The sequence below is a fragment of the Solanum lycopersicum genome, chromosome 6 (genome assembly GCF_036512215.1).
Source record: "Solanum lycopersicum chromosome 6, SLM_r2.1".
Lineage (NCBI taxonomy): Eukaryota > Viridiplantae > Streptophyta > Magnoliopsida > Solanales > Solanaceae > Solanum > Solanum lycopersicum.
This window is the reverse complement of record NC_090805.1, coordinates 49588432-49613399: the sequence shown is the minus strand read 5'-3', so window position 1 is coordinate 49613399 and position 24968 is coordinate 49588432. Positions and strand designations below refer to the sequence as shown.

Sequence of the window (24968 nt, the reverse complement as noted above, 5' to 3'; positions counted from 1 at the left end):
TGAATTTGAGATTATTTCCAGTTACGAAAAACATTTTTTCGCCTCACCAAAGAAACCCAAAAGCAAAAAAAATTGCAATGAAGTAAATTCAGACAACTATTAAAGGATTGTGATTCAAAATGAATGACGAGAATGAAAAGAACGTTGGCGGTACGTTAATGCATTCAAGATTCGAAACTTAACTAACAATGGAAGCCGTCATTTTTCAACAAAAGATGAAGAGTATTCAGCTTGCAAGCTTAATGAATTTGACTCAAGAATGACGATTACTTAGAAATGGGCGAAAAAAGAAAAGATAACCGAGTAGTTGACTGAAATCTTTGCAAAGAGCAAGGTAGTTTTGGCAGAAACGATCAGACGCATATGGAATTCCCCGCAACTGAAAACTTCCTCTTGAAAGAACAAAATTGAAGCAAGTTGTGAGTTATGAAGAGGTTTAATAAAACGTGGAAAAAGGAGTTACTCTGTTGAAAATGAATATGAACGAAAAAGAGGAGTTACTATCAACTGATTCTTGTTGAAAATGGAAGAGGAATAAAAAAGGGTAAATAAAATATTAATGAAAAGGACTATATCATCTTCTTGGAGAAAAAAGGGGAAATTTCTATTATTAGAAATTAGACGAGATTTAAGAGTTTTTCGACTTTGACTATATGCATCAATCTTTGACAAATGCCATTGGAACATAAAAGCTGCCAGTTCAATTCAACTCCAGAATTTATTGGGTGAATTAATGCACAAGATTTGATATAAGAGCATAAAAATAAGCAATACAGAAAATTGAGACAGAATCATTAAAGGATTGTATTTCAAATCTGAACTACACAAAATGGATCGAGATGATCCAAAAGATCAACAACAAAACGAAAGAAAATAGTAAAATTGTATCTAATAAACCCTAATTCTAAACAACCATAGAAATTCAAATAACAGGATTGACCCATAAAACTATTCTAACTCATCAGAACTTCAAGAGCTAGTAAACTTTGTAACAGCCTTGGTGCCCTCAGAAACAGCATGCTTAGCCAATTCACCAGGAAGCACAAGTCTCACAGCAGTCTGGATCTCCCGAGAAGTAATAGTTGGCTTCTTGTTGTAACGGGCCAATCTAGAAGATTCCTGAGCCAGCTTCTCAAAAATGTCATTGATGAAGCTGTTCATGATCCCCATAGCCTTGCTAGAAATCCCAATATCAGGATGCACCTGTTTTAGCACCTTAAAGATGTAGATCTTGTAGGTCTCAACACTCTTCTTGGCCTTCTTCTTCTTCTTCTCGCTGGAAGCGGCATCCTTTGGTAGCTTCTTCCCGGCCTTTGGCTTCTTCTCCGCCGGAGCCTTCTCGGCGACGGTGGACTTCTTCTCCTCCGCCGGCTTCTTTTCAGCTGGCTTCTTCTCTGCCTTTGGTGCCATTGGAATTGAAAGAGAAAATATAAAAGGAGAAACTAAAAGCGGCTGTTCAAGAGTAAATTGATGGTTTAATTTGGGTAATGTTGTGCAATGTATATATAGGGGCAGAGGTGAAATCTTATTGGTTAAAAGGGGAGGTGCGCGGATTGATGACCTGGCATGATATGGAGCGTTGGATATTTATGTTCTCATGTGAGGATAAATATGCGGTGATGATCACTTTTAACTTTTGCGCCTTTTTATTTTAGGGGAAGGAGAATTTGGGAAATTTACAGTTGTCACGCCTTAGACTTTGGCGGTTCTCTAAAATTCTTGAAATTTTGGCGGATTATTGGAAAAATTAAAAGGAATGTATATTACTCCTACTATTCGTTTAACAATATAGATTATATATATAGTCTTATACTATCTGAATTATATATACTATTTCGATCTCTTTAAAAAAAAAATCTTTTTTAAAAAAAATGATTTTTCTTCTTTTTTTTTATAATATTTTAATTTTAATTTTCAGGTGACATGTTTAAGGTCACAAGATTAAAAGATAATTTTATACATTTCACATAATTTTAATTTAGGACCACAAAAATAAATAAAAAAATTATTTTATTATACTTTGTGTCAAATCAAATCAGGTTATTTTTTTTAAAAAAAAAATGGAATGAGTATGTATTTGTGTGCTATTTTCAATTTAAAGAGGTGAATGAAGGAACGATTATTTGATTAATTCTACAAAAATAAGATAACTTTGGCAGATAAATTTATACAAAAGGGAAAATGGAAGGAGTCCAAAATGGAATTTCTCAGGATAACGAATTTTGAATAGAGAAGTAGCAAATGATACTGTTGCCATGAGAAAATTTACACTACTATCTAAAGATCAATTTTTTTTGGAACTTGAAAGTGTGTATATTTGGATATTTGGTATATCTATAAAATTATTATTGTTATTTGTAGTTTTGATGATTTGACAAATTTAGGGACCTCATAAAGGTACCGGGTTTTCTACCTGAGTATTGCAGGTGTCTTGTTTGAAGTATTGCAGATGAAACAAACCCAGGGACCTAGTAGAGGTACCAGACCCTCATGATGATGAGCCAGTCAACTGCCAGCTGGAGACGTACAGAAAGTAGGTGCACACTTCCCGATGGCGTCAGAAAAGTGTGACCTTTCCAACCAATGGCAAAGAAGTTTAGGAAAGTGACTTGCCCATATAAAAGGCACTTTCCTAAACATTTGAGTTTAGTTTTTGCAACTTGATAAAAACTTTTCAAGAACTCTTGCAAAGGCTACACAAAGCAAAGGCAGAATCATTCCTAGGACAACAGCAACATCTGGAGCTTTTCGTCTAGTTGTTTAGGAATTTATTCTCTTGTTCTTAAATTGTAAACAACTCCTAAATCTATAAAGGAATTGGTATGTTGTGTTAAAAGTCTAGGTTGTCCAGGTGGGATACCTTAGTGGGTAGATTGTTTTTCTACTTTGGCTTGTTGAGCAATAGAGGTCTATTGCTTAACGGTAAGATTGATAACTCTTTCTTACGTTTGGTGTAATCGTGTTTCGCTTTTGCTTTTAAAGATTAGTGAAAACGATTGAAAATCCTGTGGGACAGGTCGTGGTTTTACTCCCTTAAGCAAGGAGTTTTTCACGTAAAATCATTGTGTTGATTTTACTGCATTTAACTTTCTGATAATTTTCTGAAGTAAAGTAAGGGACCTGGTCCATTACTAATAAGTGAAGCCATACATTCTATCAATTATATAATGTGTATATACATATATTATACTTTAACGCTTGCTAACAAGCTCTTCTCAGGTCCAAAATGCCCCATAAGTTGCATTGGAATCATTTGGGATAAACAATATTAAAAGGTAATTATTATGTGAAAGATGCTCCTTCCTTTGGGCTTAATTTGTTATTTGTGATCACATGATGGAATAACTAACTAACTAATTGATATTGAAATTAATTTTACTTAGTGGGAATATAATATTTGCAATAGCAGAGGTCCATGGTTAGAGATTCCGATGAGATATGAAAAAACACTAGATTGTTTTGGACGCATTATATTCCATAAATTATATGTGAAAATGGGGCTCCTGCAATTTAATTTCTGTGATGAAAGCAAACATTGTCTTCAACAATACATGTTGGCTCTAGCGATACCACCATAGTATATATACATCAAATAAGGTAGATATATATATTGTTTAAAGTATCCTTCAAGATCGAAACATGATATACAAGGAAACAATTGAAAACTTCTCAGTCATGAATAGTACTGTTGAATTACATTACATTCCCATTAATTGCAGCTAAATTTGGAAACACCAAAATTGTAAAGCAGAGAAAAACAAGTATGTTTCAGAATCTTGATATATAACTGGTACCTATATATCTTATAACTGCATAATTATATGCATTGCCAAAGGGTTTAGTAGTTGCCCAATAAAAGATACTTGATCATGCGTCATCACGAAGAACAATCATCACCATCACCATCACCATCGTCGTCATCATCTTTTTTATTTTCCATTGTTGTAGGAACTGGGAAAGGAGGAAAAAATGAAGGAGTAAGAGTGGGAGGAGGGGAGGATTTTAAAGAAAAGAGAAAGGAAATTAGTTCAGAGACCTAATTTTTTATTTTGAACTTTTTTTAAAAAAGTGATTTGCTACTTGGTGGAGAGAGGATCTTCTAAGCATATGCTTCCACCTTTTCAACTTTTTCTTTTTCATATTCAAAACAAATATACATTTGTTCCCCAATGACCAATTAATTAAGACAAATCCCTCTTCTAGTCGTAATTTGGCTTCCATGAATATTCCCTTTTAATTTATTTTTAGTTAAAAAAATGTTAGATCATAATGTCTACTCGAGTAGTCAATTCATCACTTTAAGACAAATAGTAATACTTACTGGTTTTCCATGAAGAGTGAAAAGCCATGTCTTATTTTAATTGGCATGTGGTGTTGTTAATTAGGACAACACATTGTCTCACACTTTAAATTCACAGATTTTCTCATACATATTGTAGTGGAGGATGAGGATGCCTCTATTTGTTTTCTTGTCGTATTAATAAGCAATGCACCAATGATGTACAATTAAGATTATCAATACAATCCTAAAGTGTGGATTCTCTCAACTAACAATCAAGACTGAATGTGTGTCCAAAGCTGTCTCTCGTCTTTAAGAATGAAAACTATATAATGGAAACAGGAAATCATACAAGGAAACACTCACCCTTATACACAAACCTAGAGAGATTGTTTCCGACAGATCTTTAGCTCAAAATGGGGCTGAAGAGAACTTCAAATTCTGTTGATGCAATCAACAAAGGAGAAAATGGCACATCGATGCTATATGATATGGAACATATTTGTTCATAAACGTTTGCACAGTCCAATTACAACTGCCGAAGCATATCCACATATTTTACATCAAATTGGCTGACTAAAATAAGTTGTTTGTTTCTATTTTACACGGGCAGAGGATATTCTTAATACTATCATTGATCCATCAACATTGAACTTACAGGTTCAATTCTTCCTTCCCATATATTCGCTGGAGCTCTCGAGTTGCAGCTTGAAATGATTCTGATCATCAGAATTAGTTCAATACGAATCATATGTATCAAATAGTAGATTAAAGAGAGGGGGGAGAGAGAGATCCAATTAGGAACAATTGGGGATATAATTACCTTTCCAGATCTGGAAAGATTTTTGATTGATGGGGGAACCAGTCACGGTTTGAATTGCTTCGAACAACAAACTTTGTGGCGTGCTCCTTAGCTCCTGGGTTATCTGGTAGATGGTTTTCCCATTCTCAAAGTATATGTGATTGTTAGGGTGCTTTGTCTTGCAACCAGCATGACGCTCAAACTCATAGGCATTAAGCACCTTCAAATGTGTATACAATTGCAAAGTTACCACACAGGAAAAATATATAATTATAAAAGGAATGAAAAAGCAAAGTGAATAACTTGCCTTTGAATAGTTACATGGTTGACAACCACATAGGTATCCAGAACCTTTTATAATACCACGAAGCTCCTATAACACACAGGAAGATAGCAGATAAGGTGCCGGCAGCAAAATTTATGAAATTAAATAGAGTAAAATGTACCTGCCGGGACAAGACGTATTTTACAGGAACACCGTCAAGAATTCCTGTTGCTAACAAACTTCTAACATTCGAAGGAAAGCTATTAGGAGCACCTTTATGTGCAGGTTTAGACTCCGATTTGGTTTTTGGCAAGGAATCAGTCCTAGGTTTTGATGTCTGAGAGGAGAAATCAACTGCACTACCATTTGATCCATCCAGCTGCTTGTCACAATGTGATTCTGATGCGTCAACTGACGATTGATAATGTAAATAATCGTAACCGCTAATTGGCCTTGCCAGAGCATCAATATCAGACACCAATTCGAATCCAAATATTGTGTCGGAATCCCCTCTGGTATATGAATCAGCAATTGGTGTAGTGCTGTGACTTTTCTCAACATTGGATCTGATGGATCTACTTATATCTCCAGGATTGTAGGTTTGACTTTCATCTTCCTTCCCATATGCCTGACCCATGGATAGAAAGGATGTTTCACTTGCCCTATTATGTACCTGACTGATAGACATATTAATGTTGTTTTCAATCGGTGAATGAAAAGCAATTTCTGAATCCTCCACCTGATTAACATTAAGATTTCTGATTCTACTGTCGCTTAAGCATATCTGTTGTTCTTCAATAGTGTAAGACATTGACAAACCAACTAATGGATCATCTCCAATTTGGTCTTCAATCACTTTTTTCCTTATGGTGGAGGTCCCTGTGCTTCTCTCGGTCAAGTCGACTTGTCTGGTGGTATCAACTCGAAACAATCTATCAATGAATTGGTTTGCCCCTGACGGAAGATCAGAAGCAGCCTCCCAACATGTAGAATTTGTCACTTCAATTTCCGAAGTTGATTTGCCTAGTAAAGTGTGGACAGCTTGTTTCTTGTTAGGAAATAACTCTGTCTCAGCAGAACTGGAGAACAATTGGTGAGCACGTTTCACGTCGATTCTTGATGAGCTATCAAAAACTGCTTCTCCATCAGATAGATGTCCACCACATTTTGGTATCCAAAAGTCCTTGTCATGGAAAGACTGGAAAAGATCTGATATGAATGAACTAGACAAAGTCGATTCATCACAGTATAAATCTCTGACCAGAAACAGGAACAATGGGCAGGGTTTGGGAATTACAATGAAACAAGAATGGTGGGCAGGGTTCGCGAATTACAATGAAGCAGGTGAAAAATGAAACAAAACGAGTGCAGAAGGGGGGTGCAGTGGGGAAAAGCATGATGGTCTGCCAAGAATCTCTTAGCAATACCCACACAAGGAATAGGTATCTGATATTTGATGCACATACCAAGTATGGACACATCAGATGGAACATTTCACCAAGATCACATTTTTCTCATTCTTTTTTTCTTTCTGAATCGAGGCAGGGTCTGATACTGATCCCTACTGACATTTGAGCTATAAGAAATGGACTAGAGCTGTGCAGAAAATGGCAAAACTACGCATTTCACCACTGAGTACAAGAATAATGCAAAACCAAAAAACGAAATTTCTTAAGGGTAACTAATCCAAATCATTGAGGCAGAATTTGGATTGGTTAAGCTAATTGCACTCATTGAGACAGAATTTGGATTGAGTATGTTAATCCCACTCACTGAGAAAGAAATTGGATCGATCCACTGACTGGACATCTGAAATATCATAGAGAATTAATACTCCTATCTCAAAAAGGATGACAATCTTACAATTTCCTTAAGAGTACTATCTTCTTTGTAAATATGTGAGCTTTACTTACTCCGTTTCAATTTGTTTGACTAGGTAACTTGACATGAAGTTTAAGAAAGTAAATAAAACTTTTGAATCTCGTGATATTAAACTAAAGATACGTAGAATGTACCAAAATGTCCTTTAATCGTGTGGTATGAAATGTGAAAATTTAGAACCAAGAGTAAAGGACAATCTTTTTGTAAGAAATAAGAATTTGATATGAATTTATACTGAAAATCAGGATGGTTAACCGTTGCACCACAAAACCACCATTCATTTTTGTCACGGAGTGTATAATTTACTTTGAGTAAAGTACCACGAAAGTCACAGAGCAAAATTATAAGTTTCACATCTAAATATCCGTCGAGCTGCCAAATGGAAGCTTAAAGACAAAAGAAAGGTCCAATTCAATACAACTAGCAATGGGAAACTAACAGCTATTTCTTTCTATCTAATTAAATATCACTAGAAATTCCCATAAACTCAGCACAACAAAATCAAACAGAGTATCCAGTATGGAGCTCCTAATGAACACTAGAAACACTCACCATCTTACAGCTCTTACTTCAACGAACCTGACAGCCACAAATGCTCATAAAACAATCACCTAAGTTCAAATTCAGCAAAAATAGAATGGAAAAGTCATCAACATCTCAAAAATTAACAAGCCCTAAAGCGTAATTACGAATTAGAAGAGAGACGATCATACCTTTTTACATGGAAAAGAAACTAGGAACGGCCAAGTAAACTTCCCGGCGGCATCATCGGCGGCGATTTTCTGGTTTTGAAGTAGATATTTCACTCTCTTTTTTGGGGGGGACGGGCAGAGTAGTTGTTATGGTGAGTGAGGAGCAGACGATCGGCTCTCGACTGAGACCATAGAATTGTGAATGGACCTGCACTATCAGATTATACAGTTACCGCTTCTTTAACCGTACACGTGTGTTCGATCTGATTAATCTTAACCGTTCATAGCTTTTGATCTCCTGATATTTTGGGCTTTCCGGGTCAATTAGTGATGATCCCATGGAATGGAGCCTACCACTATCTCGTACAACTACCATAATTTTTGGAAAACTGAAGAGATTGTGCTTTATTATAAAAAAAATAAATAAAAATGTAGCAGCATTTTTTATTTTAATTAAATAGATATACTGTTTGATGATAATAAAAGTGAAATACATTGTTCTGTGTATAAAATATCATGTAGCAAATGTTATTATATTTGCGTGCATAATAGTAATAATGAATACGTCATGTTTTAAAAAAACATATGAAGTAAAGAAAAAGATGGCGTGGGTCCGTATTCATGTTCCCTTCGAGATATTAGTCGTTATATTTATAAAATTTAAGAGATAATTTTTTATAATAATAATATTCTCTCATGATTTTTCGTAATGTTCTTAATGCATATGACTTTTCATAATAATTATATTCTCTTATGAATATAAATATGTCTATTAAATTTAAGATCTCTATATATTACCACAAAATAATCTTTAACGTATCGAACATGCATGTAATAAAATTTATTGTGAATAAATATACTCATCAATAAAGAAATCCGATCAATTAAGGTAAATAGATAACAAAATTTGTGAATCTACCCACAAGAATTAAAATGAATGATATTTATAGTTCTAGCCAAGTCCTAAGAGGATAAGAATGGAGGTACAGGTGGCATAGGCCAAAAGTGAAAGTCATCATTCTCATCAGGAGTTAAATTAAGATCCACGCAAAATATTCTCTCGTTGCTATTCGATTTCTTCAAAACTGGTATCCTTTTGGCCGAATGTTCAATTTCATTTACTGGGGCACGGTGACGCCTCATATGTCCACCTAAAGCCTGACCCATAGAAAACTCCATTCCACAAATTAAACATTCATGTACCTTGCGTTTTTTGGATATTTTACCGTGAAGAAATTTTCCGATATCAATCGTTGATTTATGACTCGTTCGATGGCCACCAAGCGCTTGGAAAGATGAGAAGCGTCTTTTGCAGGTTTTACATTCAAATGAATTACGACGATCTCGATCTATGGATGATAAAAGCATTAAGCAGTTAGCCATTGCTTGTGCTTCCACTTCACCCTTGTCTTCTCTAATTTTTATCATTATGAAGAGTTGATACAAATAAGATGCTTTCGATAATCGTATACTGAGTTTGAATACTGATCTACTTGGTTGGGCTTACAACTGCTTCACATATTTTATAGTTACAATTTGCGCGTTCTATTAATAATGATGAATGACGCAAAAGCTACTAGTAGTGTATGGAGATTTTCGGTAACAGTAATGTCGACGCGTTTTCTGAAATCATCGAATATGAATGTGTTTTTTAGGTAATTTTCATGTAAGTTTAAAGCACAAGGAAGAGTCCATAAAGTGACCTTCCACGAAGTTTCCAGAATTATTCTTGGTTTGACATGATCAAATACATGTAACATACTTATTTGTTATGTTGCATTTTTCCAAGGTAAATTTAATTAATTTTTAAAATTAAATTAGATTATATTAATTTGATAATTAAAAAAATATATTTTAAAACTATATGAAAGTATTATAAATTGCAATCTTTTTTTGTATATTAATATGATGAAAAATATGTTAAAATATTAGTCAAAATTTTTATACTTTCACTCGAAAAATAGAAACTTTGACAAACAATACTAGACGAAGAAAGTAATAATCTGTGTGCAAAAAATTCTTATCTTAAATCACAAAAAAAAAAAGTAAAATAAAATAGAAATATGAATCTATAAACTTAAAAACATAAAAAGTTACTACATGACTGTATCAAAATTTAGAGACTAATGGAAGTTAGTTCATATAATAGTTGAATAATTGTCTTTTAGTGTCTCTCTCCCTCCGATGGTTACTACAAAAGATTTAACTAGGGAAATTTTTTGTTTTAAAAAAATGGCCTGCTTTTTTTAGTTAGTTAAAAAAGAATAACTTTTTATATTTTAATAATATTTTAATTTTAGCTTTTCTTATAATATATTTTTTAAAAAAATATTTTAATACTTTTGATATAACTTTTATTTAGGATTATAAAATTTAAACATCATTATTTTTTTGAATTTCACGACAAGTCTCACGCAATTTAGGATATAATTTTTTAAATTATAGTTTTTTTTTTTTGAAAAATTAAAGGAGAAGACCTTATTGGAGTTTACTGGGAGGTGAAGGATGCAGTAACTTGGCAGCCAAGTTACTAGGGAGTTGGGACCATCAATGAAATTTGTATTGAAGTTGGTCTCTACTCTCTTTAGTATACTATATAGTATCCAAAGTACTCCCTCTGCCACCTTTATTTGTAATATTTCTTGAAAGTTAATTTAAATAATTTTTAAAATTTAAATTAAATTATATTAATTTAATATTTTAAATAAAAAAATTAAATATTTAAAAAAATTATAAAAATATTAAAATTGTAACTTTTTGTATATTAACACGATAAAAATATATCTGAAAATATTAATTATTTTTTTACTTTAAAAATAAAAATTATGATAATTAATTATAGACGGAAGAAGTATAATATAACATATATCTTCTCTGTCTTTTAATTTTTCGATAAAGCACTAAATTATGTCTCTCGTAAAACATCACGTCAACTTAACAAATCACAAAATACGATCATGAAATGAGGCAATGATAAATTATTAATAATAATGCTGAATATGCTAGTGCTAGTATTTATGCATGGACTTATTTTAAGAGTTTTAAGTAAAAACAGTTCTAAAACATTATCATATTATTTGAATAAATTTTCAAAGTGCTTTTAAGCACTTGATTTAAAACTAAAACAAGTTATAAATTTGAAAAAAAATTCTAGAGCGCCTTTTAATTGGATCATTTTAAGCGTTTTGAAACTAAAATTATTTTAATACATTTTTTCAAGTATTTGAATAAATTAAAAAGATATTTATGAATAATTAATTTTAACCTAAAATAAAAATAACAATAATATTTCCTAATAATATTTTATATAAACACATCAATACGAAGTATTTTTCAAGGTACGTAGGGTTGGGAATATCTTTTCCAACTTGTAATATGGAATGAATTACAAATTTCAAACCAAATTAGTTGTCTGACAAACTCTAATAAGTCATTTTCTACTCTAAAACTATATATGAATCAATACGTGACACGCTTATCCATTTAAATACACTATTATACATAGAGTTTCCTTCATACTTAAGAAATAATGACTCAACTGCTTACGTGCATGTGAATACAAACTAGCCACCTTATAAACCGTGTTCTTAAGATGTGTTCGAAGATTCATTTTTCACACACTATATACTACTATAATCTTTTGGATGTTAAATAATTTTATACTTAATATAGTAAATATATAATACTTTTATATTAAATATATAAAATATCTTTTAAATTTTATGGTTTATGCTATGTGAAAAATTAAAATTTTATTAAAAAAGAAATAAAATCATTCTTTTTGAGTCAGACTAAAATGAAAATAGGAACATTCTTTGTGAAATAGAGAGAGTATTAATTATTATTACTATTGAATACCATAAGTTAAAAGAAGGGCATTAATAATTGCTCAGTATTTTCCTTAAATACTTAATAAGCAAAAACCTAAATAGACTTGTCATCTGCCGGAAAAAGGACTCTTTAATCCTATGTTACGTTGTTCAGCCTGGACAATTATTTTTGAAAAAGTCGACACGAATATGGCATAAAGAGTGAACCATTAAATTGACGATCTGATTAATCTGAATTCTGCGGTCAAAGATGTTTTCATTATCCATTTTAGAACTCGATTAATCTGAATTTTGTGCTTTACATCAAGGTATTATATGCACGTATCTACTTTTGAATTAAATCCATTATAAGCATATAAAGTTATTTTGCAAAAGCGCAGGCAGCTTATTGAGGAAGGAAGTAATATATATAATGGAACAAAACAAAATTTGTATCTGTTTTCATATACAGACCAAGAAAAGGAATAAAGAAACAATTAATTAATATCTACTTTTCTACAATAAAGAATGAACTACTGTACAGGCCCCAACGTCAACTGATCATTCTCATAGGGTGTCAAATTCAAATCTAAGCAAAATTTCTTTTCAGGAGATTTGTAAGTATTTTTCTCCTTTGTTTTATCACGATGCTTTCTCATATGCCCACCCAAAGCTTGTCCAAGTACAAATTCCTCACCACAATAAGAGCATTCATGTTTCTTCGCATTAGATTTAATCGAATCTGAAGGTAATACCAGTAGTTTCGGTTTCTTATGACTTGCTCTGTGTCCGCCTAAAGCTTGAAACGATTCGAACTGCTTCTTACAAGTTTTGCACTCGAAAAATCGACGTGATAGTGAACTATTCTTCTCTAAAATACTAACACAATTAGCCATGGCGAATGTCTCCACTGTTACTATTTCTTCTTCTCTTCTCCTCTTTATCGTCATCATGACAATATAATAGTCTGCCAGTCGTTCTCTGGTTTTATATATATATAGTAGGAGATCCCTTGTAATACTTGTACTGATCTGACTCGTCAAATGTCAATAATGACCTTCACAGATATTATGTAACGACTCAGCCTACTAGTAATATTGTCTGCCTAGGCTCTCACGACTTCAAATGTCAATAAAGAAACTTCAAGGATAATAAAAACAATATATACTACTCTCTTCGTTTTTATTTACACGTTGTACTTATTGAAAATAGATGTTTTTTAATACTATTCTTTCTATTTTATTCTCGAAAGTTATTAACCTAAAAAGTATGAATTCAAACAACATTGGAAAAACTAATTAGTCTTTAATTTATTCATGTCCATAATTTAATTCAGATTTATTATTGAAAACTTGACTTTCAAAAAACATTAAATAAGAATACAATTTCAAACTTATTTAATTTCTTTAAAGACATAAACTAAAAAAAGGGAGAAAAGACACAAGTACCCCGGACAAGAATCACAATCTCAGAAACACATCTTAACTAAATTAAGTAGAAAACAAGGGAGTAGTATAGACTAATAACTTCCCTTTACACAGAGTCTCTAAAGTACTTTATCGATTTCATTTTATGTGTCATTTCTTTTTATAAATTATTGGATCATAATATTTGTTATTTTATAAAATTAATGTATATAAATTATCATATTTTGTCTATTATATCATTTATAGAGTAGTTAATTAATTTTGAAAATGTATTCATCATTTATTACAAAGTTACTTTAAATAAACATTAAATAAGAATAAAAAATAAAATTATATCAATTCCATGTGCAAAAGAGAAAAAATATATATATAAAATAGAACGGTATTAGAATATTTCCAGAAGTGTCTAATTGGCCCCCGCCCCCCGACTTGATATTAATATCCCTAAACTTACATGGAAACTTCTCTCACTCACTCCGTTGTTTACTTAATCCTCAACGAATTATTTATATATATTAAATAATTTTTTCTAACTCAAAAATATAGAATTTGAGTCGAAAGAGAGCTCTTGTCAACTAACATCCAAGAATCAAGTGTTTTTTCAATATAACTAAAAGTAAACTTGGACTAGAAACATATAAAACTAACAAATTTTAATTAAATATAAATAATAAATCATAAACTTTAAATTCTAAAATAAATCTTAGAGTGTGTTAGAAATAAAAATATTTTTTAATTTTCTCATATTTGATTGGATAAAATATTTTCTAAATTGACTCATTTCTTCGAAAGCTAATGAGAATTTTCTTTGAAAAATAAATAAATAATTAAAGTCTGTTTTTTAAAAGTTTGTGAATGCTGATATACAAAATGTTATAATCCAAATATTCTGTTTTCCATTTTTGTTTTGAGATTGCACTACCTATTATTACTTCAACTCTATTTCTGAAGATGTCAGCCTCTGAAGAGATCCTGACTTCTTAATTAACTAACTGAAATTCACACAAGAAATTTTCAGAACAGAGCTGGTGAGCTATTCTCAAGAATTAAGAAGTGATTTTTCTGTTATAATAAAACAGAGCTCTTCTCAATTAGTAGTATTCAAGAATTAATAACTGATTTTTCTGTTGTAATTTTTTGTTTTATTCATCTTTTCTACCTGGTGAGAAGTTAGTCTCTTCTTTCCACTTATTTTTCCAGCTTTTATATTTCTCTTACATTTTGTTCTTTTTTTTTCTGTAATAGGTGAAACATGTCTTCTGATTACTTCCACTGTCGTAAATGAAATGTGCTATAATTCATAATTGTGTGATATATTCTGTTTTGAGATTGCACTACATATTCGTATTTTACTTCAGGTTGGAATAAACAAACCAATTGACACTGAACTTTTTACATGTTTGAGCTCAGGTATATGGTGCTCAGTTTTTCATTTCTTGATACAAGCATTTGAAAATAATCGACTGGTTAAAAGTTACTAATGGATTACTTATTTCCTTTAGATTTTGTTTTAGTAGTAAATGCTCTCTACTAGTATATCTAACTAATGTGCCAGTGCATTATATATTGTGGACGAAGCAATCACATTTGTGGAAATGGACAAGTGTTATTTTAAGCTGATCTCATTAACACAAGGACCTGCTCAAGGAAAGAACCCATAATTGTGTGATACTCTGTTTTGTGATTGTGTATTACATAATCATTAAGGAAAATAAAAAATCAAAAGAATGGCTTCGCCCGGACTCGAACCGGAGACCTTCAGTGTGTTAGACTGACGTGATAACCAACTACACCACGAAACCTATGTTTTAGAAATTACTTTTGTTATATCACTTAATTTTGCCTGTTCATCTCCCCCTCAATCTTGTGTGAATTTACTGTTTCATCATTTCAAATCAAAGTTTGGATATGGTAAGTTGAGATTATAATTTCAAGTTTTAAATTCTCTAAAAATTATGATTTGGGATTTCATTTTTTTTACAATGTAAGCCCATAAGTATATTTTATAGGAGAACTTTTGCATATATAGTCACTCAAAAATAATTTAATTACATTTTATAGCTATAGTTTATTAATGCTGATCAAGATTTAGTCGTCAATGCTAATGAACAAGATTTAGGCACTAATAATATGAGATTGTACGTTTCTAATTACAAATTTGCAAATTTTGGACTTGTAGGCCGTGTTAATTCAAATGAGTATCTAATTACAAATTTTCAAATTTTGGACTTGTAGGTTGTATCTGCTCTGGCTCGTCTAAGTAATAGGTGACATTGCTTAGTGGAGATTAGCAGACTAATCTCGTGTTGTAATTGTTTTTTACTTTTGCTTCTTGAAGATTAGTGAAAGCGGTTTGAAAAGTCCTGTTGAGAACATGTCGTGATTTTCCTTCATTGAGCAAGGAGGTTTCCACGTAAAGTTATTTGTTCAACCTTTACTTTCAGAACTTATTTTACTATATGTTATTATAACAGTGCTGAGGACCTGATCCCATCGAAACAGATGAATGCAATTTTTAGTTACTGTTCTTACTGAGTCAAGGAACCTGGTCCTTTACTGATTGGTGGGTGCATACGTTCCAACATGTTCTCTGTTTATTCCTTTATCACAATGTAAAACGATATGGTTATTCTGCAATGAGATATGCCAGCCAGAATTCACTAATAAATAGAGCTACATATTAACTCAATTTTTATGGGCTGAGTTAATAAATGGGCGGGTCATTTTTCATCGATTAATTTTGTCACCTCTAATTTTTGAGATTGAAATACACTTCCGCAAAACTGAAACACAACTGCATTTCTCGCAAGTAAAGGAAAAGAAGAAGAAAACGAAATGCAACAGTAAAATTTAAATATGTATTAATTGGAGGGTAAATTGAAGAATTTTCTTAATGGGAAAAATAAAATAAATTGTTTAATTTGGGTTCAAATTTCCCTCTTTTTTTTGGTAATACTCCTTTCTGAATTAACGGTTAATCAAGAAGTGGCCCTTCTATATATATATATATATATATATATATATCAGCATTCTCTTGTCATTCCCTTTCTATTCAATATCAATATTTTTCTTCAACTCAATTTTGTAGTGGAAGAATGGAGGAAATCCCAGATGATTGTGATTCCATCTATTGCGGTGGGTGCAGAACTCGAGTTGCATTCATTGAGGATCTCTATTTTACTGTATGGAATTATTCTTTGTGATTTCAATATTTTAGATTCAATGCTTAAATTAATCAGCACTCTGTTATATTTCTTGACAAAGCACATAATCAACTTATTATGTACATTTTGCAGATGTGGGAAGTAGGGGTCTTTGATAGGGTGTAAGTCTCATGATTTCATGCAATTTGATATTACAAACCTTTATATGTTACAAACCTTTATATATGCAGGTTTAATGTTGAAGTATCAATCGACCTGAATTATCATCACCGACAAGATGCAAATACCGTAGCCAATACTTACTGTGTCCAATGTGGAAGGATGCTCGGGTGGAAATATGTAAGATACTAATATTAAAGAGCATTTTGTTTTCATGAACATGAAGAATTTTTTCTGAATACTCAAGTTTTTGTTTCTCCAGATTCAAGTCATCCAACAGAGCTTGTATGTTATGGAAGGAACATTCCATTTGAGATTGTAAGTTTCTAATTACAATATGCAAATTGAGAGTGTACACATAAGGGGTATGACTTGTAAGGGTTGATACAAATGAGTATATTGTCGCAGTGACATGCTTAATTTTGAAGAGCAAAATGTTGATCAAGATGTAGGCGGTAATCAACAGGTTCCTATTGAACAAGAATATCAAGATGGAGACGGTGATCAACAGGTTCCTCATGAACAAGATTTAAGCACTAATGAGCAAAATGTTGATCAAGATAGAGGCGGTGATCAACAGGTTCCTAATGAACAAGATTTAGGCACTAATGAGCAAACTGCTGATCAAGATGGAGGCGACGATCCACAGGTTCCTAATGAACAAGATTATCAAGATAGAGGCGGTGCTCAACAGGTTCCTATTGGGCAAGATTTAGGTGCTAATGAGCAAAGTGTTGATCAAGATGGAGGCGGTGATCAAGAGGTTCCTACTGAACAAGATTTAGGTGCTAATGAGCAAAGTGTTGATCAAGATGGAGGCGGTGATCAAGAGGTTCCTACTGAACAAGATTTAGATGATAATGAGCAAAATGATGATCAAGATGGAGGTGGTGATCAAGAGGTTCCTAATGAACAAGATTTAGATGATAATGAGCAAAATGATGATCAAGATGGAGACGGTGATGAACAGAATCATGATCCAGATGGAAGGGACATTCAACAGGGTATTAATGAACACCATTTAGGTGCTAATGAGCAAAATGTTGATCAAGATGGAGGCGGTAATGAACAGGGTCCTAATCATCAAGATGGAGGGCCGCCAATGAAACAAAGGAAGAAATAGATCAAGTGGCTGATGGAATAGATAATATTGATGATATATTGCTGATTTTCTGCTTATACAAAATGCTATAATTCATAATTGTGCAATGTTCTGTTTTAAGATTACATTTACATATGAGCATTACTTCAGGTTGGACCAAACCAATTGACACTGCACATTTTACATGTTTGATATTAACCGTTCATATGGTGCTTAGTTTTATTTTAATCTGTTGATACAAAATTGCTGATTGAAGATTATGGCTGCCTAAAAGGTTGGAATAAACCAACTGATAATGAACTCTTTACATGTTTGAATTTTCCTTCATCTGTTGGTGATCACTGAGAATCCAAGAAAACGAAAAATGGGTGAAAATTAAAACTGAAATTATATTAATTCTTGATTCTTGAATTCTACTTGAGAAGAGCTCTGTTTTGAAATGGCTTCTTCAGCTCTGTTTCAAATGGTTCCGAAATTTTTCTATCGTTTACTAGGGATAAATTTATATAATAAATTTTGAAATGGCTTCATCATTTTAATTATTTTTTTAAAAAAAATATTAACTCACAAAATTATATATTGATTAATTATTAATTAATTTGTGAAATTAAAATTTTAAATTTTGTGGTATGTTTACGGGAAGGACATACATGTAAAATATTCAGTGTCAATCGGTTATTCCAAACTGAAGTAATAATATGAATATTACGAAAAAGGCTCCTCTCTAGTACATAATCTCTCTAGTTTTTCCATTATCCCTTTAATATTTTGATATGGTTATACAAATAATATTAATGTACGAGTTTACAACAAAGGTTTCGTGGTGTAGTTGGTTATCACGTCAGTCTAACACACTGAAGGTCTCCGGTTCGAGTCCGGGCGAAGCCATTTGCTAATTTTTATATTTTTGAAAGTTTTCCTATATATGCCAAAACTGCAACTTAGTTAAGAAGAAGTCAGGATCTAAATAGACTTTACTAGGACTATAGATGAAGGAAAATTCAAGTAAAGAGTTCAGTATCAGTTGGGTTTATTCCAACCTGAAGTAAAATACGAATATGTAGTGCAATCTCAAAACAGAGTATCACACAAGCATGAATTATAGCAATTTGTACAAGCAGAATATCAATGTCTTCATTCATCAGGTCAATGGAGCATCTCCATCTTCATCAGTTGTCTCTCCATCTTCATCAGTTGTCTCTTCATCTTGATCATCAGTTATGTCTTCATCTTGATCATCAGTTATGTCTTCATCTTGATCATCAGTAGCGTCTCCACCTTGATCAGTTGTCTCCATCTTGAACAGTAGTGTCCCCATCTTGATCAGTTGTCTCTCCATGTTAATCAGTTCTATCTCCATTTTGAACAATTCTATTTTCATCTCCATCAGTTCTGTCTTAGAAACCGCTTCATTAGCATCTCCATCTTGATGACCATTTTCCTCATTAGCCCCTAAATCTTGTTCATTAGCATCTCCATCTTGATCATTAGGAGCCTGTTCATTAGCATCTCCATCAGTTCTATCTTAGGAACCGCTTCATTAGCATCTCCACCTTGATCATTAGGAGCCTGTTCATTAGCATCTCCATCTTGATCAGCATTTTCCACATTACATAACCTAAGCTTATCCCTGCCACAAAATACTCATTTGTATCAAATCATACCGCTTCTCAAATTTGCATATTTGTAATTAGAAACTTACAATTTCATAAGGAATATTCCTTCCATAACAAACATGTTCTGTTGGGTGCCTGCAACCTGGAGAAAAAGTAATTTTTTTTTTAAATAAAAAAAACAACAAGATTTTCTTGTTCATGAAAACAAAATGTTCTTCAAAAATTAGTATCTTACAAATTTCCACCCGAGATTCGTTCTACATTGGCCACAGTTAACACTGGCTACAGTAGTTCCAAATAGTGATTGAACTTTGATAATTCCATTGTAATTTACTTTGTCTAGTAAAAGAACATTAAACCTGCACACATATATATATGATATCAAATTGTAATATATATGTAATATCAAATTGCATGAAATCATGAGACTTACACCCTCTTAAAGATCCCTCCTGGCAATGTCCGCAAAATGAACTTGATTCCATGCTTAATTTCGTTCTGTGCTTAGTAAAGAATTATAACAGAGTACTCAATTTCATGATTAAGCATTGAATCTAAAATATTGAAATCCATCAATAATTCAACAAGATGAAGAGAAAGAGTGAGAATCCATACAATACTTATGTAATCCTCCATGAATGCAACTCGAGATCCGCAGAAACGGCAAAGCACGCAAGACATTCTTCCACAACAAAATTGAATTGGAGACGAATATTGAAAGGGAATGAGAAGAGAGTGTTGATATATATATATATAGGTCACTTCTTGATTCTAATGTACCGTTAATTCAAAAAGGAGGGAAATTTGAAATTGCTTCGCATTGAACAAATTTTACATTTTATTACGAAGAAAAACAAAATAAAAACTATTATTTTTTTTGTTTTGCTCCTTAAGAAGAATAAGTCATGATGACATTTTATTTTTGCATTATTACACATATGCACAGACTTAAAGATTGTTTAGAGAATAAAATACCAATTTTGCCCCCTTTGTATCTTGATAATGCTATTGTTGTGTGAATTTCAATGGTTAAAAAATAAATAAATTATTTGTGTAGTTTTTGGTATATGTTTTACACGTGTGTTCCATGTGAATTTTCATTTTCATAAATATATAAAAATTATTTAAATTCTATGGTAACATGTATGTAATGAGTAAAAAGATGTAACAGTTACAAATAAATCTTTAATAATATATCCAGAAAACACCAAATGAAGGGGGTATTTTGATGTTCCAAATTAATTTTTTTTAAGCAAGAAACATAACTTTTGAATTTTGATTAATAATTAGCAAACTTTCAATAAAAGTAGAGATGATTAATTTTGAGCCCAAATAAGAATATAAGCTTACCGTAATAATGCATTTATCAAAAAACAACTAAAGTAAGAAGAAGTACACACACTAAAGAAACATAGAAATCCAAATTAGATGACACTCCAGTGTGGCTTTCAAAAATTCATCCACAAACTAAGGAAATATCAGTAGTCGATTATTTTTTTTGGTCTTACATCCTCTGCATCTTTAAATTACGCATGTGTTAGTACATGAATTTTTGTAATTGATATGGTGAATTGTGAAGTAGTGGATAGTGGGTACCAGTTGATTTTGCAACTTTTTTATGGTTCTCAAATAAAATGAGTAGTGAAGTCAGAGTAGTGTTGTTATGAAAGTTACGATTAGTTGGGAAAATCGTATATAATAACAAATTAATAACCTAAAATAAATGAAATAGCTAGAGTTTGATTTAATTGTGCTCCATAGTAAATGTTAGCTAAAATTTGCCAGCGTCTCTCTCCCAGAAATTTCGCTCGCCTCTCTCGCTTTATACACAGAAGTATATAATTATGTTTCTGTTTTGTATAAAGCGAGAGGAAATTGTATATACACATGCAAAAATATATATCTTCGTGTTATACACTTAATTATACAATTTACAAACATTTTACTTCAAATATTGCAGAGAAAAAGGCCAACGAATTATACAATTGTAGTGAAATACAATTTTTCTCTAGCTTTATACGACAGAAGTGTATATATTGTATTTCTGTTTTTGTATAAAGCGAGAGAAAAACATATATCTTCTTGCTATACACTTATAATTATGCAATATACATACATTTTAATTCGATTCAACTGTATGCAAAGTAAATTTTATAAAAATATTGCAGCGAAATAGGCAGCGAATTATACAATTGTGCATTATACAATCGCAGTAAAATAGGATAGCGAATTATACAATTGCGGCGAAATAGGCTAGCGAATTATACAATTTAGTCCAGCGAATTATACAATTTTGGCCAGCGAATTATACAATTGTATATGTATAGCGAATTATACAATTTTATGTTTGCTATGGAGCGCAATTATGCAAACTTTACTATAACATACAAATATGAATTTTTTGTTTGTTATATGTGAAAGTTGCCCTTAGATTGATAATGAAAAGAAATGTTACATTTATAATTATAATGAAATAATTGTTATTGTATAATTAAGAATGAAGGGACTATAATAATTTGTTGGGGTTCGAGTGTATACAGATTTTATCCCTACTTTTATGTGCTAGAATCTTCACATTGCTTGATATACGAATTCTAATTTCATATTTTAATCTGCGTAAGATAATGCATAAGTTACGCCATTAGTATTATTAATAAGAGTATGCAAAATTGCAACCAAATTGTGTGTAAGTTCCATTGAATCCAATGAGGAGATCAATTTTCCTCATTCAAGAAACCAAACTAAGGTATACCACACGGCATAACATTTGTATCAAGAAATTACAAACAAACTAAGTATCATATACAGAATGGTACCCTCAAATTGGTTTATGCCAACCTGAAGTAATACCACCATACTTAGTACAATCTCAAAACAGAAATGGAAAACAGAATTTCACACAATTGTGAATTATTGTATTTTGTATAAGCAGAATATCAATCTCTTCATTTCATCATTCAGTTGATTGATCACTTATGTCTCCATCTTGATGAGTAGCTTCTTGATCAGTACCGCCTCCACCGTTAGCCTCTTGATCAGTTCTTCCTTCATCTTCATCAGTTGTCTCTCCATCTTAATCAGCTCTGCCTTCGTCTTGATCAGTTCTGTCTTCATCTTTATCATTAGCGTTTCTGAATCTTGTTCATTACCATATCCATCTTGATCAGGATTTTGCTCATTACCGCCTAAAGTTTGTTCATTAGCATCTCCATCTTGATCAGTTGTGTCTCCATCTTCATCACTTGTCTTTATCTTGATCACTTGTCTCTCTGTCTTGATCAGTTGTGCCTTCATCTTGATCAGTTTTTTCTTCACCTCGATCAGCAGCGGTCCCAAGTCTTGTTCATTACTATCTCCATCTTGTTCAGGACTAGCGCCTGAATCTTGTTCATTAGCATCTCCATCTTGATCAGTTGTCTCTCCATCTTCATCAATTGTATCCATCACCATCAGTAGTGTCTCGAGCAGTACAATCTCGATCAGTAGCGGCCTCTTCATCAGTTCTTCCAGCATCTTGATCAGTTGTCTCTCCATCTTGATCAAGTGAGCCTTCATCTTGATCATTTCTTTCTTTATCTTGATCAGTAGCGTCCATGAATCTTCTTCATTAGGAACCTGTTCATTACCATCTCCATCTTCATCAGAATTTTGCTCATTAACGCCTAAATCCTGTTCATTAGCATCTCCATCTTGCTCGTTAGCGCCTAAATCTTGATCATTAGGAAGCTGTTCATTAGCATCTCCATCTTGATCAGCATTTTCTCCATTATCTTGATCATTAGGAGCCTGTTCAGTATCGCCTCGAGAGAGAAGATGAAGATCATTCCAGCAAATAAGCTCGTCCCTGCCACAAAATACTCATTTGAATTAACACGGCCTACAAGTCCAAAATTTGCAAATTTGTAATTAGAAACTTACGATCTCATATTATTAGTGCCTAAATCTTGTTCATTAGCATTGACGACTAAATCTTGATCAGCATTAGCGCCTTCATTCGATATACTAAGCTTGTCCCTGCCACAAAATACTCATTTGTATTAGCCCTTACAAGTCTCAATTTGCAAACTTTAATCAGAAACTTACCATTCCATAAGAAATTTTCCTTCTCTTATAAACATGCAAGGTTTAGTAGAAACAGAATGACAAGAGAGAATGTTGATGTAGAAATGGGAATTAATGAGAAGAGAATGCAATAAATCTAGGAGGTGAAAAGACTTTAAAAAAGTCATAAACTAACTTTTGCCTAAAAAGTTCCACTTATAAAATAGGAAATATTATGCGGTTAAACAAATTTGTACTATTTAATTAGTCATCATAACTATAATTTAATATAATTATCACTCACGACTAACATTAACTATTAATTACGTGGATGAGTTTGTATGATTAACCACATTTGTATAATTCGCAACTAACAATTCTTCATTTGATTTGCATTTATATTTGTATATGAAGATGATTTCCTCTGATTTTTCATATTTATCACCAAATACATTCAATCTTTTTTGTATAACTTTTTAAAGTTTGTATAAAAGTATAGTTTTTGGATTTTGTATAAATGTAATTTATATAATATAAATTGAAAAATTATTTAAAGTTCATATGTTTATGTTTGTTTTAATATGATATTTCAAGTTTTATCATATTTGTGTAGTTTCAGAATTTGTACTACTCTATTATACAAAAACACGGGTAAATTAAACAAACGTACCCGCGAATTATACAAATTATTTCTCTCTCTTGCTCGCCTCTTCCAATTTCGCTTGTCTATCCTCCCGCTCTCAATCTCGCTCTCCAGATATGCAAATGCATATGTATATCAGTTACATATATACAGTTATCTAAACGGTGTACGTATACAATTTGCCTTTCTCTCGCTCTCTACTCTCCTCCCTGTAACATGTATCTACGAGCCATAATCAACAAACTATAGCTATAAAATGTAATTAAACTATTTTTGAGTGACTATATATGCAAAAATTTCCCTTTAAAATATTCTTATAGGCTTACATTGTAATATAAAAAAAATGAAATCCCAAATCATACTTGCTAGAGAATTTAAAACTTGAAATTATAATCTCAATTTACATATCCAAACTTTGATTTGAAATCATAAAGCAGTAAATTCACACAAGATTGATGAACAGTCGAAATTAAGTCATATTAAGGATAAAGTAAATTCTACAACAAAGGTTTCGTGGTGTAGTTGGTTATCACGTCAGTCTAACACACTGAAGGTCTCCGGTTCGAGTCCGGGCGAAGCCATTCTTTTGATTTTTTATTTTCCTTGATGATTATGTAATACAATCAATTATGAGTTATATAAGCAGAACATCAGCATGAGAAATTAGGATTAACCGATTATAACAGAAAAATCAGTTGTTGATTCTTGAATTCAACTAATTCTGTTTTGAAATAGCTTCACCTGTTTTATAATCGCTCTAATTTTCTTTTTACAAATGGAAATGGCTTAAAAATACCCCTAAATTATTTGAAATAACTCATATATATTCTTAAACTTTATTTCGGCTTAAAACTATCCTTCTCGTCATGTATCTTTCTTATTAACGAAAGTTGTTAAATGCCACGTGGATGCCACATTGCATGCCAATAGGATTTCACTGCCACATAGACTAAATAGAAAGGGTAAAAAATACCCTTAAACTATACGAAATAGCTTATATATACCCTTAAACTATATTTCGGCTCAAAACTACCCTTCCCGTCAAACTATTGAAACAAAAGTACACTTCTTATCAACATAAGTTGTTA

General features: G+C 32.0%; 5 protein-coding genes and 3 non-coding genes across 8 annotated transcripts; 3 read left to right on the top strand and 5 right to left on the bottom strand.

The window, feature by feature from the left end:
* Positions 1 to 780: 780 nt before the first annotated feature.
* Positions 781 to 1492, bottom strand: LOC101253792 (probable histone H2B.1). The gene has a single exon (XM_004241197.5). The coding sequence runs from the start codon at positions 1408 to 1410 to the stop codon at positions 970 to 972; it is 441 nt and encodes a 146-aa protein (XP_004241245.1). The 5' UTR covers positions 1411 to 1492; the 3' UTR covers positions 781 to 969.
* Positions 1493 to 4766: 3274 nt separating this feature from the next.
* On the bottom strand, positions 4767 to 8389 carry LOC101254101 (uncharacterized). The gene is made up of 6 exons (XM_004241198.5): positions 7941 to 8389; positions 7780 to 7838; positions 5528 to 6544; positions 5389 to 5454; positions 5103 to 5301; positions 4767 to 4998 (listed from the first exon to the last, which is right to left on the bottom strand). Exons 2-6 carry the CDS (start codon positions 7780 to 7782, stop codon positions 4934 to 4936), a joined length of 1350 nt encoding a protein of 449 aa, XP_004241246.1. The 5' UTR covers positions 7783 to 7838; positions 7941 to 8389; the 3' UTR covers positions 4767 to 4933.
* A 362-nt stretch (positions 8390 to 8751) lies between these two features.
* Positions 8752 to 12693, bottom strand: LOC101254394 (zinc finger protein ZAT1). The gene is given in 2 exon segments (XM_026031743.2): positions 8752 to 9421; positions 12249 to 12693. Coding segments are annotated over 2 exon segments (972 nt in total). The 5' UTR covers positions 12682 to 12693; the 3' UTR covers positions 8752 to 8882.
* A 2190-nt stretch (positions 12694 to 14883) lies between these two features.
* TRNAV-AAC (transfer RNA valine (anticodon AAC)) lies at positions 14884 to 14957 on the bottom strand. The gene has a single exon. It is a non-coding gene; the product is annotated as a tRNA-Val (tRNA).
* A 1249-nt stretch (positions 14958 to 16206) lies between these two features.
* On the top strand, positions 16207 to 17773 carry LOC112941647 (acidic leucine-rich nuclear phosphoprotein 32-related protein-like). Its single transcript, XM_026031356.2, has 5 exons — positions 16207 to 16337; positions 16452 to 16480; positions 16550 to 16658; positions 16741 to 16796; positions 16887 to 17773. The coding sequence occupies exons 1-5, from the start codon at positions 16251 to 16253 to the stop codon at positions 17599 to 17601; spliced, it is 996 nt and encodes a 331-aa protein (XP_025887141.1). The 5' UTR covers positions 16207 to 16250; the 3' UTR covers positions 17602 to 17773.
* Positions 17774 to 18394: 621 nt separating this feature from the next.
* On the top strand, positions 18395 to 18468 carry TRNAV-AAC (transfer RNA valine (anticodon AAC)). The gene has a single exon. It is a non-coding gene; the product is annotated as a tRNA-Val (tRNA).
* A 3411-nt stretch (positions 18469 to 21879) lies between these two features.
* On the bottom strand, positions 21880 to 23402 carry LOC112941646 (uncharacterized). Its single transcript, XM_026031355.2, has 3 exons — positions 23280 to 23402; positions 23115 to 23210; positions 21880 to 23040 (listed from the first exon to the last, which is right to left on the bottom strand). Exons 1-3 carry the CDS (start codon positions 23312 to 23314, stop codon positions 22170 to 22172), a joined length of 1002 nt encoding a protein of 333 aa, XP_025887140.2. The 5' UTR covers positions 23315 to 23402; the 3' UTR covers positions 21880 to 22169.
* Positions 23403 to 24387: 985 nt separating this feature from the next.
* Positions 24388 to 24461, top strand: TRNAV-AAC (transfer RNA valine (anticodon AAC)). The gene has a single exon. It is a non-coding gene; the product is annotated as a tRNA-Val (tRNA).
* The last annotated feature ends 507 nt before the right edge of the window (positions 24462 to 24968 follow it).